The sequence below is a fragment of the Carcharhinus amblyrhynchos genome, chromosome 32 (assembly GCF_965287045.1).
Source record: "Carcharhinus amblyrhynchos chromosome 32, sCarAmb.v2.hapA, whole genome shotgun sequence".
In the NCBI taxonomy this organism is placed as follows: Eukaryota; Metazoa; Chordata; class Chondrichthyes; order Carcharhiniformes; family Carcharhinidae; genus Carcharhinus; species Carcharhinus amblyrhynchos.
This window is the reverse complement of record NC_137355.1, coordinates 22,956,744-22,979,600: the sequence shown is the minus strand read 5'-3', so window position 1 is coordinate 22,979,600 and position 22,857 is coordinate 22,956,744. Positions and strand designations below refer to the sequence as shown.

General features: G+C 42.0%; 1 protein-coding gene across 7 annotated transcripts in view; it reads right to left on the bottom strand.

Annotated features, from left to right (window-relative positions):
* Positions 1-414: 414 nt before the first annotated feature.
* The window catches only part of otud7a (OTU deubiquitinase 7A), a 147,924-nt gene continuing 125,481 nt past the window's right edge, over positions 415-22,857 (bottom strand). For all 7 annotated transcript variants that reach the window (XM_080216085.1, XM_080216084.1, XM_080216089.1 and 4 more), the window contains 5 exons: positions 17,350-17,477; positions 15,915-16,064; positions 11,227-11,341; positions 10,796-10,880; positions 415-4,267 (listed from right to left, as the gene is read on the bottom strand). In XM_080216085.1, coding sequence (XP_080072211.1) covers positions 2,891-4,267; positions 10,796-10,880; positions 11,227-11,341; positions 15,915-16,064; positions 17,350-17,477 — 1,855 coding nt within the window. In that variant the 3' untranslated portion in view covers positions 415-2,890. The remainder of the gene's footprint in view (positions 4,268-10,795; positions 10,881-11,226; positions 11,342-15,914; positions 16,065-17,349; positions 17,478-22,857) is intronic.

The following is a 22,857-nucleotide window of genomic DNA, read 5'->3' as shown; positions in this document are numbered from 1 at the left end:
GCTTGCCTTATGAACTTTTCCCCTCACCTGAGTTGTGGTGACACTAAGGCTAAATCACCACTAGTCATCTCTTTCTTAAAGAGAGCAGCCTATGGTCCTCATGGACTATGGTGACATTTACATTTCATCAGCAGGTTCCTGATCATAATACCACAGCAATCCTGTTCTTACCTGATTTTCACCTGTACCTTACAAGGAGAATGATTGTTGCTCTCTAGCCCTAAGGCATTATGGCCAATAGTAGCTGCCCAGTTGGTGCTAATCTCACTGAGGTAGTAGAATGCATTAGTGATTTCCAATAGAATGTTTAAGTTTATGAGATATCTGATTAGCAAACTTCACTTGAAAAAATCTCAATTCTAGAAAGATACAGAAAACAAACAGTTCGATGCAGGAAGTCAGAATAACATGGGTTTTAATTTTTTCAGTGCAAGTTGGGTGATAAACATTTAAAACAATGCAGAATACCATGATCAAACAAGGAAGATAGTATGTCTCCCATTGAATATCCTATCTGATAACAGCACCTATCACATTAGCCTCAACTGATCATTTATTTTAACACAGACATATACCAGAGATCAGGTCTTTGCATTAAGTTTCAGCAATTTGTTGGTAAACTTGTAAATAAGCTTCTTGGGCTTCTCACCATTTTGATAATCTTAGAATGATCATAGAAGAAAAAGAAATCCAGGAATAATCACAGTTAAACAAAAGTTAGTACATTGTACAATATTTCAAATGATCAAGTTTCCTGAGCTCACTGGTTTTCTCCACAAGTCAAATAATTTATCATTTATTGAAATGCCAGTTGTTCGCAAACTAGTTTTTGTTCAGAAAATACAGTTAAAAGTAAATTTCTCATTCTTTCTGGTTTTGTACTTTTAAGGTTTCGGTGTCAAAATTCTTTTCTCAACCCTAAAAGTTCAAAATAATAGGTAAATATTAAAAAACCAAATTCTCTTCTTAAATTTCCTGGGGAGACTCCACCTTCTCCCTCCCTCTCTCAGGTGACATTAGAAAGTTTGGAACTTAGTTATTACTCATCTTTCCTAAAAGTATTCTCCAACATTCCTGGATAAACAAGAAAAGACATCTTATCCCACAACTGAATATAAATGTACTCTTTCTGCAGTGTGGCTGATTTCCTGTATGAATGTAAATTGGAAGAGCCAAGCCATTCAGTAATATAAACAGCAAGGTTAATAAAGAATTTCCGTGAAGGCATGCACCTGGGTTCACCGGTATTTGTGTTCTCCACTGCGTTTTGTAGTGAATTAAATGGACAGTGAAAGTCAACCCTTGACTCTAACATTGCCAAGTGGGAAACTTACATGAGAAAGAGCCAAGAGAATCCCCATCTACGCAAAAGTAAAATGTTTGGATGCTGGAATTCTGTAATAAAACCAGAAAATGTTGGAAATACTCGCAGGTCAGGCATACTGGAGAGAGAAACAGACTGATGAAAGGTGATTAAACTGAAACATAACTCAGTTTCTTGCTCCAGAAATGATACCTGACCTGCTCAGGAACCCCTTCCCTTCATTTTTGCTTTTGTCATTGTGTGCATAGTGCTAAGATTATTACAGAAGGAAATATTCCCATGAGCTTTTATTTGATATCAAATCAGAAAACACAAAATCATTGAAAATAAAAGCTGCACAGAAATAGTCTGTCTTACGTTATTCAAAGAAGGCTAGTAGACACTATGGCATCCCATTGCACGTTCACAGGAAGTCTACATCTGGAACATTATTGCAATGTTTAGCTACTAACCTAATCTGTCCCTGTAAGGCCACTGCTCTAATATTCCCTGTTGGTAGATGGTATGAAAAGACAAATTCAGGCAGTTGCAACTGCTTGTGAATTTTTGACATCAATCACAGGCCAAGTGAGTCTGCTTGTAAAGTTCTGGGTCCAGGTCAGAAGAACCCAGCAAACTGGTTTTCTTTCACTTTTCTACAATTGCTTTGCATTTGTGACAAAGTGTGATGCCTACAGTGTGACAGATTCACACCAGAGATGCACAGATAGATAGATCAGAATGCAGTCCATTTGAGAAATTCTTGGCTGAAATAGCAGAGCAAATGACTGCAGTCACTGCAAAATGGTGCAACAGATGTTTAACAGCACAACCAAGGTTTGAGGCCATGTCAAAACATTGGAAGCAAGTTTCAGAAAAACCCATTTCTCAAATAAAATTTACAAAGTACAAAATGTATGAACGCGCGAGCCACTCCTCAAGTCCACTGGAGCTTATAAACACACATTACAAAGCTCTATCGTAGGCCTCTAATTAAAAGTTTCTGCAATTAAATCATCTATTAAAGTGGCAACTGTGTTTTATTTTAATAAAAAGCGCAAAATATTGCTTTGCAGCACATTTGTGAAAATAATATAAAAATAATTTCTATATTACAATTTTTAACTTTTGCTTGTAAATTCCGGTCAGAATGCATCTTCTAGTTCACAAACACATAAATAAATGGTTATTTTCTGCTCTATGTCACCATATCACCTTTACATTGGTAACTAATGTGCAAATCATCTCCTGGCATTTATTTTGCTGTAGTGTAATTAAAAAAAAAATGTAGGAATATAATCAGCTATTTGGTAACAGTCCATGGATTAACAACATGAAAAGGTCTCACATTGCCCCAGGATACTGAGCAGGAATTAGGAGCTGGAGCATTTATTTTGAATAGAAGTTGGAATAAGTTCTAATAGATATGACTGCAGCACAATTCGAGGACTCTCGAAATGTAATGAACAGACTTTCTTCTCTAATTTAAAGACTTATAAATGGTTGCTCTACTTATTAAATTGCTCCATCAAAATATTTCTAATTATGGACTTGGTTAATATGGAAAAACTGGAACAAAACTTTCAATCAAATAGACTTGTTTCCTCTTTCCCTGCGTTTGAGCTCCTCTTTGTAGCAGTAGGAGCAGTAAAATTCTGTCTCTGGACGGCCATAGAAGGGGCAGTTGTGCTGTTTGCATCGATTTTGTTGTAGGGAATAGGGAGGAGCTGCCATGCTTCGCCCTTTGGCTTTCTCACCACTCTGCCATACAGAAGAAACGTCATCATCTGCATATTCCAAATAGTCACTAACATCACCTGTACCAAACCCATTGGTATATGTGTGACTTTTGTGTTCAGGGGGTAACAAACACTTCAGAGGCTCCATGGTTTCCACAGTGGGGAAGCCTGAAAGGCCCACAGGGCAGTAACTTTGATAAGACAGCGAGCGATTATGCTGCGGGTATGTTGCGCATGATTTCAAGGAGCTGATGATGGGTGGCTGATTGTCAACTTGGTAGCTCAATGACTGAGGTTTCACCTCAGACACGTGGATGACATGTCGCAGCAAAGCTGGCGTATGGGTGAAGTGGGCTGAGGTGAGAGTGCCAGCTTTAGGAATTTCACTGGTGTGTGGTGAATTGGTCTCTTTTGTCTGGTCACTCCTTCCCTGTGATTTTGAGCCCAGCTGACCCGTATGGCTTTGAGGAGAGCCTTGAAGAGTGTCCTCCTGAGAATTTGGTTCTATCTTGCTTCTCTGAGATGGTTCGTGTTCCACCTTTTTACATGTGGAGTTACTGGAAGCTTTTTTCTCTGCCTCTTTACGTTTTTGCTCCTGTTCTGCATTGAAACGCTCCTGAGCAGTGGTCAAGTAATAATTAATCATCTCCTCGTGAAATTGGTGCCTATGGCTAGTCAACAGAAGACCGGCAAAAATGAACTTTCTCTCTCCTTGCATAGCAGCTCTCAGTATATTGAGGCTGAGTTTGACATCAGTGCTGTACTTCCACTGGTCACTTTGTTTCTCGACTGGAGATTTAGCAGAGACATTTGACTTGTCAGTAGGAGATGAACTTGCAGATTGTGATGACTCTTCCTTACTTCCTTTATTAGATCTAGTGGATTCTTTTTTCTTGACTTTCTCCACATTCTCTCCATTCCGCCCATTGCTGGAGTTTCCTCTACTAATCTTTCCATGTACCAGTCCTCCTAGTCCTCCCATGTTCTTCTTTATTTTAATCCCCAGGGTTTTGCTAAGGCTCCCCAGTTTGTTTGCAACAGAATCAGTCCTATTCTTTTCCTTGTCCTTCTTTTGTTTATCTCCTTTATCTTTTTCCTTCTGGTTTTTGTTCCCATTCAGGTTAGAGTTGCTGCAGATGCTGTCTCTGTCTGACTCGGAGTCAGACAGCGAATGGACATCCTCCCCAACTGACGCTGTCGGTGATTCTGGCTGGGCCAAAGGTGCCTGTGAGTACAAACAATTCATAAATAACCTAAACAAAACCACACCATTAACAAAACTAATTCGAAAAATAACGAATATTATGACCAGATTAGTTTTGTCCCACGATTTACACAAGATTTGTTAATATTACCCATTGCCATCCAACATTTTACTCCAATTGCCAGTGTGTGTTTAAGCTTAGACACTAAGTGCTAGTAGAATATTTTACCACAAGATGACTGTGATCTGGCATCTACACATTGTTTGATAGAAGCCGCCAGTTAATAAATAGCAGCAGAAGCTACTGACATCACTTCTTATAGTCCAAGGATTTACATAAGAACATAAGAAATAGGAGCAGGAGTAGGCCATCTAGCCCTTCGAGCCTGCCCCGCCATTCAATAAGATCATGGCTGATCTGTCGTGGCTCAGTTCCACATTCCCACCCTCTCCCCATAACCCTTAATCCCCTCTCTTATCAAAAACCCATCAACCCGCGTCTTAAAAATATTTAGCGAGGCAGCCTCCACCACTTCAACGGGCAGAGAATTCCAGAGATTCACCACCCTTTGAGTGAAGAAGTTCCTCCTCAACTCCGTTCTAAACCACCCCCCCTTTATCTTGAGGCTATGCCCCCTAGTCCTACTATCCTTTCTGAGTGGGAAGAGTCTCTCCACCTCTATCCTATCCATCCCATTCATCACCTTATACGTCTCAATGAGATCTCCCCTCATTCTTCTAAACTCTAACGAGTACAAGCCTAGTTTATTCAGCCTCTCCTCATAGCTCAACCCCCTCAACTCCGGCATCAGCCTAGTGAACCTCCTCTGCACTCCCTCCAAGGCCAAAATATCCTTGCGTAAGTGCGGCGACCAAAACTGCACACAGTACTCCAGCTGCAGCCTCACCAATGCCCTATACAGCCACAGCAAGACCTCCCTACTTTTATATTCAATCCCCCTTGCTATGAAGGCCAGCATCCCATTAGACTTCCTGACCACCTGCTGCACCTGTAGGCTGGGTTTTTGCGACTCATGCACAAGGACCCCGAGGTCCCTCTGCACCATCGCCTGCTGCAGTTTTTCGCCACGTAAGTAATAGTCCTTCCTACCATTATTCCTACCAAAGTGGACCACCTCGCACTTGCCAACATTAAATTCCATTTGCCAGTTCCTGGCCCATTCGTCCAGCCTATCTAGATCCTTCTGCAGACTCTCCACACCCTCCGCGCAATTTGCCGTTCCACCAATCTTGGTGTCATCAGCAAATTTCGACACCATACACTTGGCTCCCTCCTCCAGATCATCTATATAAATGGTAAATAGCTGAGGCCCCAGCACTGACCCCTGGGGCACTCCACTAGTCACCAACCGCCAATCCGAATAGCACCCATTGACCCCCACTCTCTGCCTCCTATTTGACAACCAATCCTCTATCCACGCTAACACCCTACCCCCAACTCCATGTCTCCTGACCTTCTGCAATAACCTCTTGTGGGGTACCTTGTCAAACGCCTTCTGAAAATCAAGAAAGACCACATCCACCGGCTCTCCTCTATCCACCGCCCTAGACACATCCTCATAGAACTCCAGTAAATTTGTCAGACACGACTTCCCCTTAACAAAACCGTGCTGCGTCTGCTCTATCAAGCAATTCTCCTCAAGATGCCTCGCTATTTCCTCCTTGATGACGGATTCTAACCTTTTACCTACAACAGACGTTAAACTAACTGGCCTATAATTCCCTGCCTTTTGCCTGCCACCCTTCTTAAACAACGGCGTAACATTAGCCGTTTTCCAATCTTCCGGCACTTCCCCAGAGTCCAGCGACATTTAGAAAATAACCACCAAGGCATCCACTATCACCTCCGCCATTTCTTTCAGAACCCTCAGATGCATTCCATCCGGTCCTGGGGACTTGTCCACAATCAGTCCCTCCAGTCTGTCAAGCACCGCCTCTCTAGTAACAATAATGTCATTCAGGCCCTCCACTCCTACCATCTTTCCATCGCTAACACCCGGCAAATTATTCACGTCCTCCTCCATGAAGACCGAAACAAAAAAGTTATTCAAGACGTCAGCCATTTCCCCATCCCCTACCACTAAGTCCCCCCTCTCAACCTCTAAGGGACCAACGTTCACCCTAGCCAGTCTCCTCCTTTTTATATATTTATAAAAACTCTTGCTATCCTTTTTTATATTAAGCGCTAGCCCAGCTTCATAGTTTATCCTACCCTTCTTTATCAACTTCTTTATCAATCTTTGTTGACATTTAAACCTCTCCCAATCCTCTTCTCGCCCACTACTCTTAGCTACTCTAAACGCATCCGCTTTTAATTTAACACTTTCCTTCACCTCCTTCGTTATCCACGGCTTATTACCTCTCCTCCTACGGTCCTTTTTAACCATCGGAATAAATTTCTGCTGAGAACCAAGAAAGATCTCCTTAAAGATCCTCCACTGCTCCTCAGCAGACCTACCTTCCAACGCGCTCCCCAAGTCAACATTTGCCAATTCTTCTCTCATCCTACCATACTCCCCTCTATTCAAACAAAGGATGCGTGTCCGGGAACCCATTTTCTCCTCCTCCATCTGCACCAGAAACTCCACCATACAATGATCACTCTCCCCAAGAGGATCCTTCACCGCAAGGTCCCTAATTCTACCCACCTCATTACATAACACCAGATCCAAGATAGCTCGCTCCCTCGTCGGCTCCAACACACACTGTTCAAGGAAACTATCCCGGCAGCATTCCAAGAACTCCTCCTCAAGCCCAACGCGTCCAACATGGGTCAACCAATCAATATGTAGATTGAAATCCCCCATAATTATCGCCGTTCCATTCCTGCACGCCACACTTATTTGCGCGTTAACAGCCCGCCCCCACCTCCAGATCATTATTTGGGGGCCTATAGTCAACACCCACCAGCGTCTTCCTCCCTTTGCTGTTCCTAATCTCCACCCACAACGATTCCACTTTCTGCTCTTTGGTTCCTATATCATCCCTTGCTACCACCCTGATGCTATCCTTAATCAGCAGAGCTACGATCCCCCCTTTTTCCTCCCGCCTATCCTTCCTAAACACTTGATACCCCTGGACATTCAGCTCCCAGTCCCTGTCACCTTGCAGCCATGTCTCTGTAATGGCCACCAGATCATATCCATTTGCGCTAATCTGCGCCACCAGCTCATCCACTTTATTCCGAATGCTTCATGCATTTAGATAAAGTGCCTTCATCCCAGCCTTCACCTAGACCTTATTTGCCAGAACGCCACCAACCATACTCACGTCCCTTACTCCCTTTCCTACAGTCCTATTTACACGATTCGCCAGGACTCTGGTCCCAGCACGGTTCAGACCAACCCTACCCCACCCGAACAGGTCCCACCTACCCCAATACTGATGCCAATGCCCCATAAATTCAAACTCATTCCTCCCACACCAATCCCTGAGCCACCCATTCACTTCCTTAATCTTATCAACCCTACGCCCATCTGCACACGGTTCAGGTAGTAATCCAGAGATAACCACCTTGTCGGTTCTACTTTTTAATTCCATTCCCAGCTTTTCATACTCCCTCTCCAGATCCTCAGTTTGCATTTTGCCTACGTTGTTGGCACCCACATGTACTACAACGACCGGATTCTCACCCTCCCACTCCAGGTTCCTCTGCAGCCTGGATGTGACATCCTGGACCCGAGCACCAGGCAGGCAACACACCCTTCTGTGCACTTTGTCATTGTGACACAGGACAGTGTCAATACCCTTAACCCCACTATCCCCAATTACGACTACGTTCCTTATCACCTTCTCTTTGCCTACATCCTGCGTCTGCAGCACTGTACTGTGTGCAGTTTGCTCACCAACCTCACCTCCCTCGTTCTCGTCCAGACTGGAAGCAAGAACCTCAAACCTGTTATGCAGATTGAGAGACTGAGGCATCCACTCCCCACCCTCCTTCCCCCGGTCCCCACCCTCCATCCGCCTCTCAGCAGCCCCCCCTTGTTCCTGACCCTTAGCGTTAGCCAGTCCGGGGGGGGGGTGGTGGCGGCGGTGGAGGATATCTCTTGCACCCCATTGACAATGGCACCCTCTCTCCCCCTGATGAGCCTCAGTGTCTGAAGCTCAGAAGCCAGCTCATCTACCTTGAGCTGGAGCTCCTCCAGCAACCTGCACTTACTGCAGACATGGTCACATGGAAGGACCCTGGGGTCCACCAGCTCCCACATCATACAGAAACAACACATCACATGCCCCTCCATTATTCACTGTAGTAGTATTGAAAGTTTCCACACAAACTTACCTGGCCCTTTTTCTCCCCAGCCCTTTGATCCTAAGCCCTAATAGCTCACTCTGCTTCCCTCTCACTCCGCTGCCCGCTGTCTACACCAGGCCTCCTTTTAAACCTGGCGCTGTTTTAAAGCCTGCTGACCCACAAATCCCTGCTATCCACTCCCTTAGAATTCTTAAAGCGGTAAATACAAAAAGCCCGTAAAAATGCTTTTAAATGATTTAAACAGTTCTACAAGGTAAGTTCTTACTACGAAAGTGCTTTAAACTTATTTAAAGAGGTTTTTAACAGGTAATTTCTTATCTGACTCTCTGCTCCCTCACTCGTCTGCTCCAGCAAACAATGGAAGGCTTCACATTTTGAGGCTAATTGTGGAATTGCAACTGCTTCTTGAATGATCTGGCTCAGTACATGCAGGTCACCTGAACATGAGATCTTCCTGTTCTCTATGCCTCAGTTCTGCATTGTGAAATGTCATTAGCCACTGGGCCACCAGAAAAGATAAGACTGCCAACTTTCTTTTACATTAGCAAATAACTGCTGCAGCCAGATTATATTTGTTTTAAACAAAAATTGGCTTTGTAACAATAGGATGGGAAGTGAAAGTTTATGGGGGTGAGTTTGAGCCCACACTCTCGTTCTGTAAGAATGGCAGCTCATGCTCAAAATCCAGAGAGCACAGTTCGCACCGGTCAGTTTCCAAGTTCCAATCTTACAGGCCCCTTGCTGATGGAGTACCTGAAACACACTGTGTTCAGTTTAATACATTAGCATGTTATTAGTGAGCACTCTCGCTGGATATTGAGACCACACAGAATTTTCAGCCTGTGTCTACGTGATGTCATGCTGCCACCATTTACAGCAGGCAAACGGAAGCATCAAGCTGGAACCTTCACCTCCGAGGACAGGGTTCTGGTGGTGAGTGCTCAGACAGCCAGCATCCTCCATGCTCTGCACTGTTCAGGGGACACTGGAGAGGTGGACATAGATATGTTCAACTCAGGGTCAGGGATCGCGAATCACCACTTTGGGGAGAGGGGTCACTTAAAGGCCTTCGCTACCCTTCATGTTGGGGCACCCCTTGCCCTGAAGGGACACAGGAACACTTCCTGTGTCATCCTTCCTGGATTCCTGTCCCTATCATAACTCAGCGAGCCCTTCCTTGATGGGGGCTGGCAAAAGGACAGGAGGGATTATAGCACTGCCATTCTCACACTCCACAGGGAGAAGGATCTGGGTGAGCCCAGTGGTTCCCCCTAGCTTGGTGGCTTGAACAGAAGGGGAAGTTCTGTCAGTAAACAAAGTGAAATTTAGTGATGAACAAAATGGTGAACTTACTGCAACAGTTTATATCCATCTGTGCCCACTAACTGCCTATGGTTTCTTAATCTTCCTCACCCTTCAACTACATCTTGGTGTCTCCCCAGGATCCACAACTGAGGCTGAGGCGGCCTGCTGACTTCCACACCCTTTGGCCTGAAAGAGGTGCGTGTGTTTGTGTGTGTGTGTGTGTGTGTGTGTGTGTGTATATATGTGTGTGTGTGTGTGTGTGTGTGTGTGTGTGTATGTGTATGTGTATGTGTGTGTGTGTGTGTGTTGGAACCTGTGCCTGCACGGTGCTGTCGAAGCCCCACACCATGTTGCAGACATCTCCTGCAGTCGCTGTGGAACAAGGGGAGCAGTTTATATGAAGCTCCCAGTGCTTCCTGCAATTAAGTCCTTAGATGACAGGCGAATCAGAGGGAACACAATGACAGAGCAGCATGGAAATAAAAATTAATACTAATGAGTGGAGCAATTTGGACCAGAAACATGCTGGTGCCGTTGGCAGCCAACACAGTTTATCAGGCTGGAATCAATACTTTGCCTTTTTTTTGTAAGATGTCACCACATGACTACAATGTTCACTCAGCAAATCACTAACAGCAATAAAATCATTTAAGTAGCATTAAAAACGAACAGCCTGGAAATCTCAACGCATAAGATGTTACAATACTAAATTCAAACATAACAAGCTGTTTCATTCACTCTATGGAAGTACTGAAAATAAACAGGGTAATACAGTCATAAAAATTGCAGGTTGTATGCAATGAATGCATTACATGTTTTCACCACAATATTGCTCAGAGTAATTTGAAAACATTTTTCATGTGAATTGGTTAAATTTCTATTCCAAAAAGAAATGTTCTATGCTCCAAATAAATCAAAGCAAAATTATCTGTCCCTGCCATTTTAAAAAGTGAGAAATACTTTACCCTTGTTTCAGCAGGAATACAAATCCAGGATACATTCATATAGCTGTGCAGGAGGTGAAGCTTAGCTTCCAGGGAAAGGATTAAACTAGAAGAAAAGAATGCACAGTGACAAAACATTCACACCAAAAGCAAATGAACCAAGCTCGAAAGGAAAGCTCCCATCAGTGACAAGTCTAACATTCCCAGTTGTGAAATGACATGAAACAAAATTATTCAATGTTTTATACCCTCAAATTTGCAAAATTATCAGGTGAAGCTGAAAGCCAGAATCAACAACTTGCAATTGAAAATTTACTCCTTATGAAGTAATTCATGCACACACTATTGAACTGCAGGCTTCAATTCTATACATTGTGTACGTAGGATTTGTTTTCCCTCAAAGGCCAAAGCATCATGTTCTGAAATTATTGTACAAAATCAAATCCACTCACTTGGCCAATTTGGTGTTGTCATTGTCATCCTTTCCCCATTCCCAGTCTTTCTTGGGATCCATTGCAAAATGCAAAGGCAGCAGTTTGTGTTCAGAGTCAGTCAAGGGAATTGCAGCTAAATGACAAAATATCAGCACAATGGAATAAAACTGCTAATTTTCGAGATTAGTCAATTCTCTTCAAACCTAAGATAAGATCAGTCATTGTGAATTCAAAAATACATTTTCCTTTGCAAATCTCAGAGGACTATTAACGTTACAATTGTGAAACTGATAGTTTTTGAATGCATTCATCTCTGTGTCTTGTCATGGCTACCATGTTGATAGTGCAGCATATAACTTGCTTTCAAATCTGTGTCAAAGGAATGTGTAAATAGTTTCATGATAGCGTGCCTTGCATTAAGCTGCACGTCAATTTCTTCCTTTTAATGTGAAAACAGAGCAGAAACTAAGCTGCTTCCTTCACAGGTGGGAATATGGACAAAGTCAGAAGTTTGCCATATCCAGAATCATTTGTAGGACTCCAAACCCAATCACCCAGCAACACCACATCCATTAATCTCATGCTCAGATAAACAGCCTTGGCTTCTACAGACAGGTGCAAAATTAAGGTGAGCAAGCTTTCTTTCCTCCGCAGACTACCAGTCAAGTATCTGTACAAACAGGAGACTTAGCATTCATTGCAAATGAGATTAAACTGCACAAAAGCAGAACCGCAGTAACAAGTAGAAAACAACATACTACTAACACGTAGAAAGTCAGTCAACTTCTGTAGAGAGAAAAAGACAGTTGAGGAAGCAGCCATATAAAATGTTGACTTGGCTTTTTTCTTTCCAGATACTAACTGATCGGATTTGTATTTCAGTTCTATCCTTTGTTAGATTATTTACTGCAAATGTTTCAAAAGAGAACTGCAACTGTCCATGTTGAGCTTCCTGGAGTAGATTCCTCCACTATGTAGGTGTACCAATCTCATTGTGTAAGTGAAGTCAATGAGAAAAATAAATCACTTATATAGCACCTTTCACAGCTTCACAATCTCCCATCACTTGGAGTCAATGAGGTATTTGTGAGATGCAGTCACTGAAAGAAGTGCAGCAGTCGATTTGTGCACAGCTAGCTCCCACAATGTGATCATGGCCTCATGTTTTAGTGATGTTGGCTGGGGAATAAGCATTGGTCAGGTCACAGAACACCCTTGCTTTTTATATCTGCCTGATGAGCGCTTGGAATAAATTCCTGATCGGCATTTTGCACTGGAATACCCAGTAATAAAAGCACTGGAGGAGAAAACAATACAATGATATTAAGGACAGCGATAAGGCAATTTATGTTCTAAAATAATTACTTGACTCTTACTATATCGAGAGAAAGGAGTGCAGTGCCCCATGGTGATAACAGCATGTGTACCAGCTGAAATATTCCTCACTTGAGCAGCAAAACTGGAGACACAATATTACTGCTTTCAGCCGTAAAGCAGCAGAATAGAATTTCATTGCAGCCATGTTGTGAAATCTGCAACTAGACTCTGCTACCCACCGATTTAAATAAATGAGAAACTTAACTATAGAAGTTGATTAATTTACTGCTTTTATCTTCAAACTAAGACGAACAGCTCAATAGGCAGGCAGGCCAGCAGAACGCAGAACATTAGAAATATCTAAGCTTCAGCAGCAGATGGCAGCAGACACTAGATCATTCTAAATGATAAATAAACTCTCTGGCGAGGGTTTCCACAATTTTATCCTTTTTGTGGCTGAAATTGGAGCTTGACTGGAATTTCCATTAAAACAGATTTTCCAAATGTTTAAAAAAAACCCACAATAGACTGGAGGGTAAATGAAATATTTTAATCTTACACAAACTCCAATACAATCGAATATTGAATAGACAGGGTGGATAAGGGAGCAGCTGTTCCCCTTAGTTGAAGGGTCAGTCATGAGGGGACACAAGTTAAAAGTGACGGGTGGGAGGTTTTGTTGGGGGGGGGGGGGGGGCTGATTTCAGGAGAAACTGTTTTACTCAGAGGGTGGTGACAGTCTGGAATGCGCTGCCCGGGGGGGGGGAACGCAGGATGCCTCACATCTTTTAAAAAGTACCTGGATGAATACTTGGCACACCAAGTGCTGGCAAGTGGGAATAGGTGGGCATTTCATGCGTCGGTGCAGACTCGATGGGCCAAAGGGCCTCTTCTGCACTGTAATACCCTGATTCTGTGAAAGCCACGATCATGAAGTCCATTTGTCAATTCCCATCTTTGCCACTGGTTAGGTCTCTGCTTGTTCTTTTCGAATTGGCTGGTCTTCACTTTCCTTATTGCTAATTATATCATACAAAATTTTTTATTCCAATTACACTCCATCAAAAAAAAATGTAGTTATTCTGTGGCAAAAAGAATTGGCCCAGTTACAACATAAACCCTTTTCTCCATGGCAGCCCTCTATTCAGTTCAGGTTCAAAGCTAGAGGAAGATGACTGACAATGGCGTTGTTTTAAATATTACAACTCTGAGGTGAGTGAATCATATATTTTTTGGAATGCAGAGGGCAGACGTAAACACATCTGCAGTGTTGGACTTGACAGAGAGAGGGAGAGAAAGAGAAAGAAAGTAGTGTCCCAGCTGGCATCTGAAAATATTACATCATTCAGGCATCCACACAAGTGAATAATTCTATTCCGCTGCTTGAACCCAGACTAACGAAAGCTATATGACCAGAAAAGTTGAGAAGAGCCAATTACTCAAACAGTAATAGCAACTGGCAGCACCAGCAGCCTGAGCTGTTCCAAGTAACAGGGAACTACAGAGAAAAGAGAAATAAAGGGAGTTCCTGAAATCGGAAGAAACAGGAAACACTGGAAACGTGCCACAATTCCACCAGCATCTAAATGGGGTAAGCAGGGGACCACTTTGCTTCTTCTCAATCAGATCCTACCAATTCCAATATCTTCCTATGTTTATAGTTCAAAATAAAACCATGTATTCAATCTGCCGCAAAACCATCACTGTTATTTGGTAATCATTTCAAGGGTTAGTTCTTTTTATTTATATCACTTGTTAAACTATATGATTGGGAATATTTTAATACCCAGTACAAAACTATAATCTCATAAATTCATAAGATATAGAAGCAGAAGTAGGCCATTTGGGCCATTGAGTCCATTCCGCCATTCAATCATAGCTGATATGTTCTTCATTCCCATCTTCCTGCCTTTGTCCCGTAATCCTTCAACCCATTACCAATTAAAAATCTGTCAAACTCCTCCTTAAATTTACTCACTGTTCCAGCATCCACTGCACTTTGGGGTAGCGAATTCCACAGATTTATAACCCTTTGGGAGAAGCAGTTTCCCCTCAACTGTGTTTTAAATTTGCTGCCCCTTATCCTAAGACTATGACTTCGCATCCAGCAGAAGCCTCCCTCCACATCTACTTAATCTAAATCTTTTATCATCTTCTACATCACAATTTGACCTCTCCTCATTCTTCTAAATTCCAGAGTACGGGCCTAAACTGTTCAATCTCTCTTCATACGACAAATCCCTTATCTCTGGAATCAATCTAGTGAACCTCCTCTGAACTGCCTCCAATGCCACGACATCTTTCCTCAAATAAGGGGACCCAAACTGTGCACAATAGTCCAGGTGCAGCCTCACCAATGCCTTGTATAGTTGAACAATACTTCCTTACCTTTATATTCTATTCCTTTAGCTTTCGATGTCAACATTCCATTCGCTTTCTTTATTATCTGCTGTACCTGTATGCTAGTTTTCTGTGACCCACGAACGAGGACACCCAGATCCCTCTGCACCAAAGCACCTCGAAGTCTCTTCCCATTTAGATAAGTTGTCTTCCCATTTTTGTGACCAAAATGCACGACCCCACACTTATCCATGTTAAATTCCAGCTGCCACATTTTGTCCCACTCTCTTAACCCATCCATATCCACTTGTAAAGTTATTTACTCATTGCAACTTATTGTTCCGCCTATTTTTGTGTCATCTGCAAATCTGGTTATAGAGCTTCTATTCCAGTATCCAAGTCATTAACATAGATTGTAAATAGCTAGGGGCCCAAGGACAGAACCCTGCGATCCCATTAGTTACTTCCTGCCATCCAGAGAAAAAACACATTATCCCAAGTCTTTGTTTTCTGTTTTTTGTCAGTCAACTATCCAAGCTAATAAATTACCTCTAATCCCACGTGATCTAACCTTGTGAATTAACCTTTTGTACAGCACCTTATCAATCTTCTTCAATCATTAAATGTTTCCTGCACTTGAAACACATTTTTCACAGATGCAAGGCCACTTTTCACCTCTCCTTCTGAGTGCAAAGCTTGCACCATGGTTCGCGTGTCTCAGATGTGAGAATGCTGTTACCTAGCTAATTGAACCGGAAAGCAAACTCAAGCCAAAACGTTTTCCTACTTTCTTTCAAACAAGAAACTTTGTTTCTAACACTGAATAATTGAATCTTATCAGGCTTTGCCCAAGTTGGATTAATATTAAGACCTTGTGTTGAACTAAGAGTCTCCTTGGATTGACCTTTCCAAAGTTACAAATGGAAAGTTCTGAAAGTTTGCCGTTTAGTTCGTTTGCAATCTACATCAGTGAAACTGTGCTGTAATCTTATCAACTGAGCTTTTGGTACTATATGTTAAAAATGGATGCAAACATACAAATATTATACCTTGTTCCCTTTCTTGATCATTCTGTTCCATGGATACCAGTGCAGAGAAATGGGCCTGATCATAGGCTAAGACTAAAGGTGAGCAGTGACATCTGTTGGGGGGTACTTCCAAAGGCAAGTAAATTCCTCCAAAAGGTATCGGTGCAAATGCTGGAACAACAAAGAAAAACACAAATATTTCTTCAGCAATCAGAACAGTTCACATGTAAATAACAGAGACAGTTGGAAATACAGAACAAGCCCACCCAACATAGAAAGGTTTCTTTACAGCACTTTGATGAAGGATTCAACCTCACACTTTAACCTAACTTCTCTTATTCAGGTGCTGACTGACCTATACATTTACAATATTTTCAGATAGTTGATTGACTGGTGCATTGACCACAGCATTTGCAGCATTCTGCATTGCAGATCTGAAGGCCATTTGCAGACTGAGGAAACAGCCTAAAGTGCTAAAATTGAATAATGAGGTCCATTTTGTTGAAGAACTTCCTGTCTACTTTGCTGCTTGGTTCTAACAGCATGTATAATGGTTTTAAATTATCTGTACTTTATGTAATTAGCTTGAATAACATCACTCGTATTGACTTTAATGGCTTTTATTTAGTTCCAATGCAATTAAAATTTCAAATAGTTTAAAATCTATGAAATAGTAATGTAGTGGTGAGAACAGCAGATGTTATTATGTAAAAGGTTAAGGTTGGGGGAACAAGGAGGAGGAGAAATAAGATGACAAACTATGGACACAGATTACAATAACAAATTGGAATCCGTTTGATTTAAATGTGCGTTTTAATTAGTTGAGAGCTTGTTCAATGACTGGCAACATATCTAAACAACTAATACCCTTTTATGTTACAATAAATGGATTTAATTGGTCAAAACGGAGTTCTGAAAGAGGACTGCAATTTTGGACAGTTTAACAACCAAAATTCTGACAATCACTCAGCTCTTCCACCAACCACTGCACAGCTTTGAAGTAGTCATGATGTGGATATGCCGGCATTGGACTGGGGTAAACACACTAAAAAGTCTGACAACATCAGGTTTTAGTCCAACCGATTTATTTGATAGTAAACTCACAAGCTTTCGAGGGGACTCCTCTTCATCAGGTGAATGGAGAGTCAGAACTAAGAGGGAGTCCCCTCGGAAGCTTGTGAGTTTACTATCAGATAAATCGGTTGGACTAAAACCTGGTGTTGTCAGACTTTTTACCAGCTTTGAAGTAGACAGAGAATGGGCTAATGGCCTCTCCACTTTATTTCACATGAAGTGCCTAATCTTTAATGGTGCCTTCCCATGCAAGGGTTAAGGCTCCTCAGGACCTCAGACCACTGGCTGCTCACTGCTGTGGTGCTGCGTCACCTGGAGAAAATGATCTTGAAAAGAAACAAACAAAACCCACCACTGCAGAGAAAAGAAAAAGCAAACTAACCTTCACCTCCTGAATCCCTCAGCATTGTGTCTGCAACAACAACAATCGGTCTTCGTAACACATGAGCCAAAACAAAGACATGGAACTCCTCTAAACTTTCATAAACTGGATCCTCGGTGTTATCCACACTGTGAATAAAAAGATTACCCAACAGCTTTTTATAACTCTCCACAATATCTTAGAGTCACTAGACAGGCCTTTTCTTTAAGTTAAATTATATTCCAATCAAGGTGATGGATGTTGTTACTGAAGAATATAAAAATTTTCCATTCAGCTTCCAGTGCCAGCATCAAGCAGACCCAAGTCAGGTGCAGCAGAGCTAGGTGCAAGGTGAAATTTGTCCTACCAGCTCCCAAAATGTTTCAATTACAATTTAGGAAATGTTTTTTGATTTCCACATCAAGCATCCCAGTTAACTTAGTGCCACGTCAGGGACAGTTATGTGTTTATGAGCCTGCATCCACCACGAACTGGGTTAAGACTGCTCAAAGTCACATCAAACACTTGCAGCTGGAATACAGAAGAGGCTTTTCCTCTCATTAGTCTGGGCAAGATTTTGCACCAGAGGTGAACAATCAGTGTTTAATGCATTGCAGCAATTCTCAAATAAGCATTCTCTATTAATGACTTATAGGTGCTAGTTTTTCTACAAGTACTCTGGACTAACAGTAGGCATGTTCTAATGCTACTGCCAGGAAGTGCATTCTATTGGTTACCTCTGAGCCCAAATCTCAAAATGGACACCACATCTAGTAGCACTAATTTTCTACATGAAGTATGCTGAATAAAACAAACCTGCACACCTCCCTGAGTTGAGAGTTTCAAAACCATGCATATCCTTGAGTGCAGGTAATGTTTTAGGTTGATTCATGCTTGAAGGATTGGTACATTCTTTGGTAGCCAGCTGAAATGCTTTCCGTCCTGAGGGTGGGATATTGCATGTAACAAGATGTAATTTTATTTTATTTCTTCTGCCATCTGAGGTTGCCCTCTCGCAGCAGTACCTGCTATTTTACAGATGTAAAGGTGAAAGGTAACCTGATTCCCAAGTGTTAATTCTACTCAGTTTCCAGTTGTAGTGAGATTGTCCAGGACAACTCAACTCCTTTCCCCAAGGATTCAATCTGGATTCCACTCACACACACCTTTATCATGATTGGTTAAGTACAATTAGAAATGGACTGTGTAGAAGTTTAGTAATTATCCAACATTTCACTACTCTTGTGATGCATTAATGTGCACAAACCCTAGCTAATGATTCTTAAACGAAAATGGCTGTGGAATTCATTATGTCAGCAGGTGGACAGTTTAGCAATGCCACAGGCATTTCACACTACCAAATACACTGGTGAAAATAGGTTTCCTTCTCTAAAAACAGCATTAAGTCACCAGGAGGATAGACAGCCTCTTAAGAAAGCCACATTCTTATTGTGCAGAACAACATTGCAAGATCAAATGGGATCATGTGCACAATTCGACTCATCGGCACATTCTGTTCAAGTCACTATCACTTGCAATCAAATATCAGAGAATCATAGAATCGTGACAGTGCAGAAGGCGGCCATTTGGCCCATCAAGTCTGCACTGACCATAATGTCACCCAAGCCCTATCCCAAAACCCCACGTATTCACCCTAATTCCCCTGACACTAAGGGGCAATTTAGCATGGCTAATCCACCTAACCCACACATCTTTGGAGTGTAGGAGGAAACCGGAACACTCGGAGGAGTCCCCTGCAGACATGAGGAGAACGTGCAGACTCAGCATAGACAGTGACTGGAAGCCAGAATCGAACTAAAGACCCAGATAGGGGAGTAGGACACAAGCCCTGGAGAACTCCACAGGCGGTACGGTGGCACAGTGGTTAGCACTGCTGTCTCACAGCGCCAAGGATCCAGGTTTGATTTTGGCCTTGGGTGACTGTGCGGAGTTTGCATGTTCTCCCTGTGTCTGTGTGGGTTTCCTCCACGTGCCCTGGTTTCCTCCCACAGTCCAAAGAATTGCAAATTGTAAATTGCCCCTTAGTGTCCCAAAATATGTAGGTTTGGATAATTAGGGGTGAATGCATGGAGTTACAGGAATAGGGCAGGGGATGGGCCTGTTAAGATACTCTGTCAGAATGGCCTCCTTCTGTACAGTAGGGATAAAGACAATAGGGTTTGCTAGTTACTCTGAATCAAAGATAATAATCAAAAAGGCAACCAATATTCTGATCTTCTTTCAGTAGTAACTGAAATCAGATCAATTTTGCTATAGTTTGTCTTAGATCTTTAAGGGCGACATGATGGCACAATGGTTAGCACTGCTGTCTCACAGCGCCAGGGACCCGGTTTGATTCCCAGCTTGGGTCACTGCTTGAATGGAGTTTTGCACATTCTCCCCGTGTCTGTATGGGTTTCCTCTGGATGCTCTTGTTTCCTCCCACACTCCAAAGATGTGCAGGTTAGGTGGATTGGCCATGCTAAATTAACCCTTAGTGTCAGGGGGGCTAGCTAGGGAAAATGCATGGGATTATGGAGATAGGGCCTGGGTGGGATTGTGGTCAGTGCAAGTTTGATGGGCTGAATGGCCTCATTCTTCACTGTAGGATTCTATTAAAAAAATCTGAGCCTAGTTACATGAAATTTGACCTAATAGGTCATAGACATTATTAGTCTCCTCATTCATTTAGCATTGGTTTAAACAATAGTTTCATTTTACTGTTTGTTAATTGTGTGAGAACTAAAGATAAAAGGAAATCATATAACTTGATGGTAAATATACGTATGCCAGATTCCATTTCTCCAATTATAAATTAAACTCTTCATTTTAAAAGCAGAATTGTGGCCTTGCTCCTCTTGGATAATAACATTCATAATGCAGGTGAAATTAATTGGAAAAATGTGCAGATTGGTGAAGTCAGAGGCCAGGACAAAAAATAGCATGCCCATCATCAGATTGTATAAATTAGTTTGTTTCCTTGTTTAGGCAGAAACATAGAACAACTTATCTAGGTCCCTCTCACCTCCCTTTTCCCCGTAGCCCTGCAAGTACTTCTTTTCCAGATAGTTATCCAATTCGCTTCTGAAAGCTTCAACTGAATCTGTCTCTACCACCGTCTTACGCAGTGCATTCAGGTCCTAACCATTTGCTGCATTCAAAAATCATGTCGCCTTTGCTGCTTTTGCCAATCACCTTAAATCAATGTTTTCCGGTTCTTGATCTTTTCAATGTTGACAACAGTTGTTCCCCCTCTACTCCTTCAAGATCCCTCTTACCTCTGAACATCTGTATCAAATCTCCTCTTTTCCAAAGAGACAAGCCCCCCAATGTTTCTTCAATTTATCCATGAGTCCTTTATTCTTTGAACCACTCTCATGAATCTTTTCTGCATCCTCTCAGATGCCTTCAAAGACCAGCATTTTATACAGTCTTATCATAACTTTCTCGCTTTTGTATTCTATGCCCTCCTTTTTTAACCTGCTTTGCCATCTTCAATGTTTTGTGCTGACATTCATAGATCTTTTACATCTGCATTTCCTTTAGAATAGAAATCTTTATATTACTTCTCCTTGTTCCTCCTATCAAAATGAACCACTTTGTACTTTTCTCCCATTTGTCCATTCATTCCACCAGCCTCTGTCTTCTTGAAATTTATCGCTTTCCTCCTCACAGTTTTGTGCCATTGCAAATGTTGAAAGTGTACCTGAACACCCACGTCTCGATCATTACCTCCGAGTAGGTGTTCAGGCACCAAGCCCTGGGGAACTCCATAGGCAGTATGGTGGCACAGTGGTTAGCACTGCTGTCTCACAGTGTCAAGGATCTGGGTTCGATTCCCAGCTTGGGTGACAGTCTGTATGGAGTCTGCATGTTCTCCTCATGTCTGCATGGATTTCCTCCAGGTGCTCTGGTTTCCTCCCACAGTCCAAAGAATTGTGAATTGCTCCTTAGTGTCTCAAGATATGTAGGTTAGGAAGATTAGCAGGGTAAATGCATGGAGTTACAGGGATAAGGCAGGGGATGGGCTTGGTAAGATGCTGTGTTGGAGAGTAGGTGCAGAATCATTAGCCAAATGGCCTCCTGCTACATAGCAGGGATTCTGTGATAAACCTACCCTGAGTCTGAAAAATAAACATTCACCACTATTCTCCATTTCCTGTATCTCAGCCAATTCTGTACCGTCCCTTCTATTGTTAGGGCTCTAACTTTCCTGACAATCCCAGTGTGTGAAGCTTTATCCAGTGCCTTTTGGAGGTCCATTTACACCACTTTAATTGTATGACCCTCATCAACTCTCTGTTACCTCATCAAACAACTCCAGCAAGGTTGTCACAATTATTTGTCTTTAACAAATCCATCCTGGCTTCCCTTAATCAACTCACATTTGCCCAAATGATTGTTAATGTTGTTCCCAAATTAACGTATCTAAAAGCTTTTCCACTGAGGTTCTGATTGGTTTATTGTTGTTGGCCTTTTCCCCACGTGTTTTTTTGAACAAAGGAATTCTTCAATTCTCTGGCATCACCCTTGTATCCAAAGGGAATTGAAGATTATGATTAGTGTCTCTGCACGATCCAGTCATGATTCCCTCAGTATTCTTAGATGCATTTCATCCAGTCCTGGCAATGTATCAACTTTAGGTAGAGGCAGATCTTTGCTACAGCAATCCAAACGTAACCCCACAGCCTTGCTTTTCACTATATTCTCCCATATCAATGTTGTTTTGGTGAAGATTTTACTGAGATATACTCAAAGTGTATTTTTTAAAAATAAACAATGGTTCTTGGAGTATTTTTGAATGAATTAGTAAAAATGGCCTGTGAATATATTTTGATAAAGAATAAAATAAAGCAACAAGCAAACTTCAATCTTAACAGCACACCAAATGCCTGTAGGGGAGGTGAATTGGCACAAGAAATCCATAAAAGTGTTGGCTTTGCGGACTTCAAATTAGTTTTTTGTGATCATTATCTATTTTACTTATTTGTTACCCCCTTCACCATCCTCCCTTCCACCCAATGAATCCTGCACTCTAATTGACCCAAGTCAATTTGATTCTTGTCTTGAAACACAATGGTTTAATTTCCTTTCTCAGGGAGGATGTATAAATTCCTTTGTTCCCTACTTTATCATCATCATAATTTATTTTGATAACAGTTCATTACCAGAGCAAATTAAATCCAATAATCACCAGGCTCAGATCAGAAATGATGAATATTTGTTCAGAAGCTGGTGCTCAGTGGCAGTTACCGTTCAGCTGCACCATCGCAAATACAGAAACTAACTGGGGCACACTGAACCTTCCATAATATTTCTTAACACAATTTTAAAAAATAATGTGCTGAAAAGCACAATCACAGGATGTTGAGAAATATATAACTAGAAGCAATGTGTAACTAGTGGAGTATCCACACTATATCCTGGATAATATGGCCTGTACGCCTGAAGTCCTGTGGAATGCAAATACTCTGAACAATGTTCAGACAACTTTGACTTCAGATAAAAATTGATCAAGTACAACAGGGA